At 41.0% G+C, this 10,708-nt stretch overlaps 2 protein-coding genes across 2 annotated transcripts; both read left to right on the plus strand.

Moving 5' to 3' along the window:
- Window positions 1–1,353: 1,353 nt before the first annotated feature.
- hoxa9b (homeobox A9b) lies at window positions 1,354–2,588 on the plus strand. The gene is made up of 2 exons (XM_084943440.1): window positions 1,354–1,867; window positions 2,350–2,588. The coding sequence occupies exons 1-2, from the start codon at window positions 1,354–1,356 to the stop codon at window positions 2,586–2,588; spliced, it is 753 nt and encodes a 250-aa protein (XP_084799566.1).
- A 6,094-nt stretch (window positions 2,589–8,682) lies between these two features.
- On the plus strand, window positions 8,683–10,599 carry hoxa2b (homeobox A2b). Its single transcript, XM_084944803.1, has 2 exons — window positions 8,683–9,213; window positions 9,687–10,599. The coding sequence occupies exons 1-2, from the start codon at window positions 8,814–8,816 to the stop codon at window positions 10,364–10,366; spliced, it is 1,080 nt and encodes a 359-aa protein (XP_084800929.1). The 5' UTR covers window positions 8,683–8,813; the 3' UTR covers window positions 10,367–10,599.
- The last annotated feature ends 109 nt before the right edge of the window (window positions 10,600–10,708 follow it).

Below are 10,708 nucleotides of genomic sequence, written 5' to 3' on the forward strand. Positions count from 1 at the left end.
CTCAGTAAAACTCGTCGCATCATGAAAAGTGAATCGCTCTTAATTACTAATTGCATATATTAATTGCTCGGCGCACACTGCTTCGGAGGCATAAAAGGTATTATTCCAAAAAGTGCAATAATGTGTTTTATGGCTTTGCGCAAAGGGGATAGACCACTTTTTTTCCCCTTCTTTTTGGTTATAAAGCCAAGTCCACATGACTACACTTTGGGATTTAAAAATTAATAAAAAACACCAAGTTTTAACCACGTCCATAATTTTAAGGTCACCGCTCTGTATGATTGTGAGTACATGTGTGTAAAATAGCAGTGTTGGAAGCAGGAATATGAAAGAATTCGCAGTGGTATGCGTCCTGGAGAGGGGGAAAGGACAGACAAGGCCTCGGTTATGATCATTGCAGTCTGCCAGTTGCCTCGAAATGCCGGATGCGTCTGCCTGAGCCAGAGAAAGGACACAAAGGCTGAGCTTTATTGGTGATATTTAGCTTAGACAGCCAGGTTGTAACCTTAAGAAAAACAACCCAATTGCCCGTGATAAAAGGGGCCTGGTATATGGCACCCAAATAACCTCATCCCACTTTCCGTTTTAGATTGCCTTCAAAGTGGACCCACAGACACGTAGACGCAACTATGTGCGTTTTGGAAACTGTCCCAGAATGTTTAAATCTTCCAAAGCCTGTTGATTCTTTAATGACGTGTTTGCTGCTTTTGTATATATAAAAAAGTAAAATCTTGACATATTTTATCTGCCGCTACCACGAGCCTCATTTTTGTACATATTAGAAGTTTTATAGAGGTCATTAAAGTATTACAGTCTGTTTTTTTGATGGGGGGTAAATAACCCTATGATGCTTTTTTATGAATACATATATATATATATGTATATATATATATATATATATATATGTGTGTGTGTGTGTATATATACATATATATATTCAGCTGAAGACCTTGTTTGATGATTTTACAAATGGATACTTTAAAGGATTATTACCCCCGTCCCTATTTACAGCTAGATTTGATTACACTAACATACGCTCTCTTGACAAAAATCATAACGTTTATTGCTTATAAACGAAATAGTTCCCAATAAAAGCGCGGGGATTTGCTATTAAAATATGGTGGGGGAAAATGGTGGCCATTTAGCCGAGCGCTAGGCTGATTTATTATTTATTGTTCTGTCCCACGGTCACGTGTTTGGGGCGCCCTATCCAGTCTTGGGCAAGGTTCAACTTACTGGACGCATTGAGTTTCTAGCTGGCGCACGACAGCAGCAGCTTATCATGCAATGAAACGTTTTTTTCTAAACGCTGCAGGACTGTAGAGTGCCGTTTTCTGACTTTACGTCTTTGCAATGTCGACTTTGGGGACCAGTTATTACATTGACTCGCGCATTCTTCCCGAGCAGGAAGATATGGCACCGAGGTATTCCTCGTCAGCCGCAGGGGTGGAGCAGGCGGTGGTCACCGAATATGGCGGACAGGAGTCTTGCCCATTGCAGGCGAAATCTTCTATTTTTGGTGGCTCTTGGAGTGCCATCTCGGCCCACACTCCAAACACGGCCGCTCCGACGTATATACATCACCCTTACACGAGTGGGGACAGCGATGGCATGTTTACGCGCTCTTGGGCGCTGGATCCGGTCTCTGCGTCCCTGTGTTTGACGGGATTACCATCGACAGGCATGCACTATGAGATAAAACCGGAACCCCTGATTGGGACTGCGGAATGCGCGACTTTGGAGACGCACACGCATCTTTTGTCTGACACTGAAAACGGTGCGTCTCTTGTGGAGATTCCCTGCGAAACTGCGTCTAAAGCCACTGAAGAGAATCCGTCAGTAGAGGGAAAAAGGGAGGTGGATCCAAGTAAGCAATGCAGGGTTTGGATTTTTATTATTGTCACTCGATGTAAACATTTAGATAGCATAAGCAAAAGGGTTTAATTTTTCGCGAATGTGGAGGAATTGTTTTGAATGCCATTGGCTTGTATCATCTTGAAAACGCGTATGAGGCTATCATAAGAGTGCATTGTTTCAAAGGTACGGAGACATAGCGGTCTCCTAGCTGATTAACATCATATCCAAAATAAATAAACAAATAAAATAATAAATAAGGTGACTGTGACCCTAATATTCACGTCAGATTCTGCGCATTTTTGCAAATTTGGCAGAAATGTTGCCAGAGAAAAACCTCAAAATTGCCTCTCTGCAGACAAAAAGAATATCTCTAAAGAAAAAAAGTCATACTGTGCGTAAAATGAATAAGCAGGACTTGTTTTATTTTTGTTTTGTTTTGTTAATTTTACACTCATCTCGATAGCGTTAACTCTCTTGTCTCATGGTTTCCAGATAATCCGTCATCCAACTGGCTTCACGCAAAGCCCACCAGAAAAAAACGTTGCCCGTATACAAAGCATCAAATCCTCGAACTGGAAAAGGAGTTTCTGTTTAACATGTACCTTCCCCGGGATCGTAGATACGAGATAGCGAGACTGTTGAATTTGACCGAGAGACAGGTAAAAATCTGGTTTCAGAACCGCAGGATGAAGATGAAGAAAGAAAACAAAGACCGGCGAAGAGACAGTTAACTGTTTTCATTTTTTTCTTTGTTTTTTCTTGGACAGACCTGGGATTAGAGCCTGGTTGGGAGGGGAGGGGTGAGGGGTTGAAAGGGAAAACTGATGTCTGTCCTTAATGTTCCTGTAACACATGTTGTTGTAAAGTTAGTGCTGTTGAAACAATGCTGGGTGTTTTTTTTCTTCTTATAATATCGAGAGGAACAAGTGTTTTATGAGAACTTAGATGTGTTGTACTGCCGCACACAGATAGCTACCTTAGGCCATTTGTTATTTGCATGGATCTGTTGACTACCTGAATGTCTTTCAGCTACCTGTTTGCATTATTTAAGTTATTGTTTTGGTAACTTGATATTGTTTTTTTAATAGTAAGATTTTGATGCATTTGTGAACATACTGCGCACACGGAAAATACCTCATCGTTCTTGATTTAACCTAAAATAAAGTGTAGTTTGTGTAGCATTTAAGAAAAGTAGTAATGTGATGTCATTTTTGTATTTAATTTCTCCCAACAATAATACACAAATATAAATCAACATTTAAATTCCTAAATGGTGCTAGAGGATTTTGTTTTTAAATGCTCCTTTGTTTCGATCGTGAAATGTTTTCAAATCCTTTTTTATCTTTTCTTTTTTCTTTTTTGAAGTTAAAGCTTTTGCTTCTGTTATATACAAATTAAATGAAGTGGGGGAAATGTTTTATTACAGGAAGAAAACGATAAAAATAGACTTTTACTACAAGTTCTGGGCTGTAACCATCGAGCTTTATGGCGCAAACAACCCAAATGAACCACCGAAACTTCCCAAGCTAAGGTTTGCCAAGTTAGCCATTCTCTCTCTCTCTCTCCCTCCCTCTCTCTCTCTCTCTCTTTAACTCAAAAAAGTCTTCTGCCAAGGCCTGCTGGTATAAATTTGTATTTTAATAATTATCTATGTATTGCAATAAAAAAAGCTACTCTTAAGGACGAGCGAGAAATCTTTAAAATATGGTCAGCATTTGATAATAGTCCTTCTCTGCTTATTAAACTGAATATTTATTACAAAGCTGTAAAACGGTCACAATTACGTAAATTGTCCTTAATCTTTAAATCCTTAAAAAAAAAGAAAGAAAAAGGAAAAACAAAATAAAAGCGTTAGACAGCAGAGGCCTACCTGTATCTAAGAGAAAGTTAAAAGAGATTATTGTTCCACTTTAGTATTGTACGTGATTTTATTTTTCTTATTTGTCTGCAGGATACTGTGGGCCTTTGATCGTCTCGCTATATGCCCCCCCCCCCCCCCCCCCCCAATAAACCACAGCCAACCTCAGCTGTTTATAAGGTGCGAAAACAGCAAAGCAGTATTTCTGATAGGGCAAATAGTCAGATATCTAATATTTGTCCATTTGCACACACACACACACACACACACACACACACACACACACACACACACACACACACACACACACACACAGGGGGTGGAGGGTGGGGGGTGCAAATGGTTCTGTTTTAAAACGTCTAATTACTTTACAGCCACCCACCAACAATTAGACCGTCTCGGTCAAAAAAGCATCCGCTTGTTGTTTTGTCACTACAGCAGACACACTATTGCAGCATGTCTGACAAACTGAGTAATCTGCCAATAAAAATGACCGTTTATAAAAATAACATTGAATGACCAAACAGATTTTTCTTTCTGGTAAAGCTGACTATTTTAATTTACACTTAAACAAATAAACGGGGTCAAACACTGTGCTGGTGATGGTGTTGAAGCTCCATGCTTTGGTGAATGCTGCTGCTCTCTGACCACCAGCAGGTGGAGGCAGCGGCTAATCTGAAGAGCAGTGCTCAAAAAGGATGATGCGTTCATGATGATGCGACTAAACACCACTCCCCACCGATTTCAGACCTCTACTTCATATCGTGTACATAAATATAAATATCTAACCCATGTTTCAGCTTCATTTATGATTATTTTACTCATATCATGCTTTAAAAATTGTTATATAGTTAAAAACGGACTTTGTTATTCACCAATTTTGACGTGTTTTGTCTGGTTTGAGAAAAATATAGCAAACATCTATAATCTATAATCTAGATGGATAAATAGTACTACTGAGCAGGGGAAAACTCACATTTGATTTTTGCTGTGACCTCCCCCTTTATTCCTGCACTCACATGCCTACAGATAATTTACACCAAAATGCTCCACTGATCATGATTACTGCCACATGATTAAGTTTGTCTCGGGAGCATAGCCGTTAGCTTATGTCTCATGATAGACTTGAGGTCCTGAAAAACCGAGAGTAGGCTCCTCTTCTTTCACTACAGTTCCTCCATTTCTCCCTCTGTCACCTGAAACGGTCATCCATGTGTAGATCAGTATGTGTCTTTATCAGTTTGTGAGGAGGAAGAAGGGATACTTTGAGGACAAATTCAAAAACATAAACATTGTACATATGCTGTTTTACTGTGCTGTTATGGCATCTGTGAACTCTCCTTAAGACACAAGAAAACACTGTTGTGTGCAAATGGCCGAAGGTTCCGGTCTGATCCTCATGAATGTTAGGCTGGATAGCTTCAGTGCAAACAGCCATGCTGGGAGTCCTGCTGCAGAAAAACAAAGTTCCTTAGACGTTGTTTGCCATGACCTTTGGTGACCCCTATACATCAAACCTCATGACACCAGCAGTGGCAGAGGAGGCTGTAAGTCAAATCTGGAATAGAAGTTCAGAGGAGTAAAGTCGTGAGCACATGGGAATCTGTTCCATCCACTTATCCTCAGTGCCAGTAGCCTGTTGTTTTGGACAAATCCCAAAGAGAATGTGGAAAGTGAGGTTAACTTTGTAATATGTGTCTGGGTTAGCAGAAGCCCAAACATTTTGCAGATATAATGGATTGACCTACGAGGCGAACCATGGAAAAAAACTCAGATTTATCCAGTCTTCAGGGGAAAGACTCTTTCTTTAAAGCTTATGCTTATCGGCCATTTGTTCTCAGCAGTCTCACATCAGTTTGCATCAAAACCTCCCTCATGTACATTTTTCCTTTCACGTGGGGTGTGATTAAGCAGAGATAGCCCACTTGAGTCAAACAGGGAGAGGACTGACAGACAGGCTGGCTGTCTCCTAAAAGTGGGTTATAGGTGGGAGAGGTGTCATCTTACTGGGAAGCACAGGAAACGCTTCAAACCTTATATCTATATCTATATATATGAATAAAGCTGGTCGTATATATATGTATATATACGACCAGCTTTATTCATGAACGCCATTTATTCACTTGCTTTCATCACCAAAAATGGAATTTTATGAGATTTCATTTATTTATTTATTTTCACATGTCGACTTAGAGGGAAAAATAATGTTTGATTTGCAGGCCTATAGTGCGCCTGGAGTATCTGTCAAATCTTCCCATGAATCCAGGCGGCTCAATAAATAAAAGCGTAATATGAAAATGCTGTCGTCGTGAACGCTGCTTTGTTTCCAGGACACACACACACACACACACACAGGCTCAACCCTAAATGTGTTTTCCAGAGTATTATAGCTACTGTGCGCCTTGAATGCACCCACGCAATTTCGTTTTAAGTGTCCTCTCGCAGGGAGAGCATGCTGTGATATGATGCAGCGCAAACGACAAAAAGATGCAGCAAACACTCAGGCCTCTCCACCATTCCAAATCACCTTTATTTTACACACATGATTATACCATTATTATAATTATTAAATATAATTTTCACGCTTGAAAACAAACAAATAATAAAGTAAAATCCAAAACAAAAGCACATGGACATGCTGTAATTTTCCAGCTACTAAAAATTTATATTTTTTAATACATTTAATATCACGGTATCTATCTGAAAACAGAATATGTGCTGAATGAAATATATCCCCTTTAAAACAACGCATTAGTGTTTCGCCCCCTTGCCTTCCAGATGTCTCTCGTTGTTTCAGAACAGACGGGAAACGTGCCACTCCAGTTCACGTCCACGGATCATCCTCTTCTCGTCTGCCGTTCAGGACAAGCAACATAAAATAAAATAAATTTTAAAAAACGACTTCAGGTCGTCAAAGATCTGTGCACGGATAACAGCATCGATTCAAATTTTGTAGCAGTACGAAATGTGAAATATATTCACGTTTTCAGCTCTCAGTATTTATAATATGATTAAATATTGCTGGGGGTTATATTTTGAACAGGGCTCTGTTCTTTCGTTTCCAAAAAATGTGTCAGAATAAGTAAACAGCGTCTTTAAGTGCTTTAAAATTATGATGTGCAAATTAAGATAAATAAATAAATAAATGGCAGAATGACGTGATTTATTCAGACGGGTATTATTAGGCAGCTATTTTTAGAAAGAGAATTAACCACCATTACGTCGAATTCGTTTAATTTTTGTAACTTCTTAAATTTATTTCTAAGTCACCAAAGTTTAATTTAGTTTTCTTTTAGCAAAGACATGTTAAAGTATATTTTATGATTTTATTCTTTCTACAAGATCTCATGTCTCATATTCAGGACGCATTTTTCAAACAATAATAAACCGTTTTACGCTATGAGGATATATAAAATCACTTCTATGCGTAAAAGCAGAATTATTTCAGAAAGCAGGCCACACAAAGACTTTGTCTACATGGTTCCTGCCAGAGAGATAGGTATGGCAGTGAATGGGATTTCTGCTGAATGCCAACACCCACTCACCTCAGCAAACAATTGATCCTATGCAAAAAAAAAAAAGAAAAAGAAAGAAAGAAAGAAAAAAGAAGAAGCTGCTCCGTTTTCGTTTCTATACCATCCACCCAGTCAAGTCTTCTCTTCTTTCTTTCTATGCCAGAAATGTCCTTTCTGAGATCAAAAAAGTGAGGGGGTCAGAGTTTCGTCTGGATTTATCGTTTATTATCAAATAACAGAGCAAAAAGCTTTGTGCGCAAAGCCCATGCGTCTCATCCCTGCTTTTAAAGAAATCCCGACCTTTCTAAATTGAAAACTCATCCTGCAGCTCACAGAGAGGTCGTCCTCTTCCTGGCCACATATGATCCAAGGGAGTGTTAGATGGTTTAAATGTGTTCTTAGGGCAGGGAGCTGTCAGACCTTTTGGCGAGAAAGATTGATCACGCACGGGCTACCAGGGCTCTTTGTTTAGAGCCTGAGCAATAAACAGCCATCAGATCCCCACCTTTCCTAAGCTTCACAGTGCAGTGGCAAATCATTTCTGCTCTCCCCTATGTTATAACCAATAATGCTGAAATGTATGGATGCCGGCTAAGGTCAACATTATCCCAATAGGTGATATAAAATGAACGAAATTGAACAAGGGGAAGGGAGCAATAAACTGTAAAACGGTGACAAATGCACGTTAAATTACCAAGCTGCTTTCTTACCTTGACACAGACACACAAACACACTTCAAATAATTTATACATCACATTTTTATTTAGACTTTAAATCTAACGCTACCAATCAAATGTTAAATAATTCGGGGATTAAAATGTAATCGATGCAAAATCAGACTAAAATATGAAAATTAATTTGTCTCTTTTCTCTCTCTCTGTAGTCTGGGCGATGGGGGAGGGGAGGACATGTTGCTGTGTCTGGTGCTGCCTTTCCTTTCCTTTCCTTTCCTTTCCTTTCCTTTCCTTTTCTAGCCAATCCTCAAGAAACTCTCAAGATTAACGTCTCGGCCAGAGATAACGACTGTGGGCGTCTTCGTATTATGAGGCACAAATGTGACTGCTGCAATGATTTGCGGCGCGCCATGCTGGAAATAAATGCCCATAAACACTCGTGAACTGCAGGCTCGCACGGGCGCGCGCTCCCGTGGCAGACGTGCACGGCTTTGTGGTGCATTTTCGGGGGGCTGTAAGGTGGGAATGGGAGGGGGGTTTAGGCAGTGGTGGACAAACTGAGAAGAGGAGGGAAAAAATGTGTAAATAAAGCAACCCCTACCCCCGGAATGAGGCGTTACCTCTCAGACTTTCTCGATCAATCATAGGGGACAGTGGCTTCTTTTGATAAAAAACCCAAATTGTCATTGGGCAGATGCAATCATGTGACAAGCAGCACGGTCTAATTCCGACCATGTCCTCCTGAAAGCAATAGTTTATGGCAGAGGTCTCCCTATGACTATAACCAGTTAAGTAGTTTATCAAAATAAACCTCGCAAACATATATTTATATATAGAAAGATATATTTTGTCTTTATAATTCTTCCCTCCTCTGAATACCCGCGAGCTTTCCGAGACAAGTAGGAGGAGATGAATTACGAATTTGGGCGAGAAAGTGGTTTTATCAACAGCCAGCCGTCGCTCGCTGAGTGCCTGACATCTTTCACTAACCCTGTCGGTGATGCATTTCAAAGTTCATCAATCAAGAGCTCAGCGCTTTCACAGTCGACACTGATTCCTCCTCCTTTTGAGCAGACCATCCCCGGCCTGAACCCGAGCGTCCACCCACGCCACAGCCGCTCCAAGCAGGCTCAGAAGGGCTTCAGCCCGCTACAGGCTGTGTCCCTACCCCCGGAGTACCCGTGGATGAAGGAGAAAAAAAGCATCAAGAGGAACCAGGCTGCTTCTGCTTCTTCATCTTCTTCTGCTCCTGCTGCTGCTCCTGCTGCGACGACGGATGACTCCTCGCCACTCTACTTCTCCCCCCAAGGCAAGACATGATGATTAATAACCTCCATGTAAAAAAGGCTCCTTATTGTCTGAGGATTCTCCCTCTGCAAGTAGCTCCATCCTGGGGCCTTGTGCAGCGTGGGCGTCCCTTCTGAGCCAGTCTAGGATTTTGATTTAAGTATTCTTAATCTCGTCAAGTAACGCACTGACTTGTGATGCAGTGTAAGAGTGCTAATGTTTGACAGTAATGGAGAGTGATAGATTATTCTTACACGGGCCAGCAGCTGGCATGTTCATTAATCTTCACCCTCCGTCCTGTCTTGTCCACGCAGACCCATCATATTCTGCCTGGGGCCCATAAATCTTCCCAGTCCTGGTGTTTGCTTGCCACAAGTTTCACCCCATAGCGCTTTTTCTCCCCTCCAAACACACCCCTGTTACGAATGTTTTAAATTATTATATTTGCAGTGGATTTTCTATTAATAATTTATTTAAATTGTTTATTTATTTTAGGTTCACCAGAGAGTGGTGCTGGCGATGGAGGGTCATCAAGGAGGCTGAGGACTGCGTACACCAACACCCAACTTCTGGAGCTGGAGAAGGAGTTTCATTTTAACAAATACCTGTGCAGACCGAGGCGAGTGGAAATAGCTGCTTTGCTGGATTTAACGGAGAAGCAGGTGAAAGTGTGGTTTCAGAACAGGCGGATGAAGCACAAGAGGCAGACTCACAGCAAGGAAAACAGGGACAGCGAGGGGAAATACGCCTGCCTGGACGACGGGCCGGAGGACGAGTTGGAGCAGGCTACAGAGGGCAGCGCCGCCGGGACGCTCTTTGAGAGGGAGAGGTATTTCCACCAGAATACCTTGACTTCACAACACTGTCAGAACGCACACAATGGAGAGAGCCAAAGCCCAACTGTTACCCCTCTGAGCAGCAATGAGAAAAATCTGAAACATTTTCCAAACCCGTCAGCCATTGTGCCCATCTGCGTGTCCACAATAGGCCCGAACAATGACGATTCCCCGGACCTGGACGCCTCATTTCGGGATTTCCAAGTTTTCTCATCCTCGCCCTCTTTCTCACCGAGTTTGTCAGAATCAGCTCAAAGTCCCCTGCCTTTACCCTGCGAGACTTTCGACCTCTTCTCAGAAACACTCACAACAATCGACCTGCAAAACCTGAGTTATTGAAATGTTTCGACTTTGGTATTTGTAACTCAGACGGTTGTGCTCTAGTTTAGGGCGTCAGGGTGGAAATTTTTAATAGATGAGGTAAGTTAAAGCGAAATAAGTAAAGCTTTTTTTCTTTTTTTGTTGCCTGTATGGACTGTTAAAGTAGGCTGGTGGAAGACACAGTGCACATTTATTTTTATATGGATTTGGACAATAATTGAGCACAATATTTTTATTGAAATAAAATTTTACATTGATTGGACTCAGATGCGTTTTGGGTTTTTTTCCCCCCTATATGCCCACAATAAGCAACTCTAGAGAGCTTATTGATTTTACCTCAATAAATGAAAATTATTAAGA

This window comes from Perissodus microlepis, chromosome 11 (genome assembly GCF_051167445.1).
Source record: "Perissodus microlepis isolate ML-2025 ecotype Zambia chromosome 11, ASM5116744v1, whole genome shotgun sequence".
NCBI lineage: Eukaryota > Metazoa > Chordata > Actinopteri > Cichliformes > Cichlidae > Perissodus > Perissodus microlepis.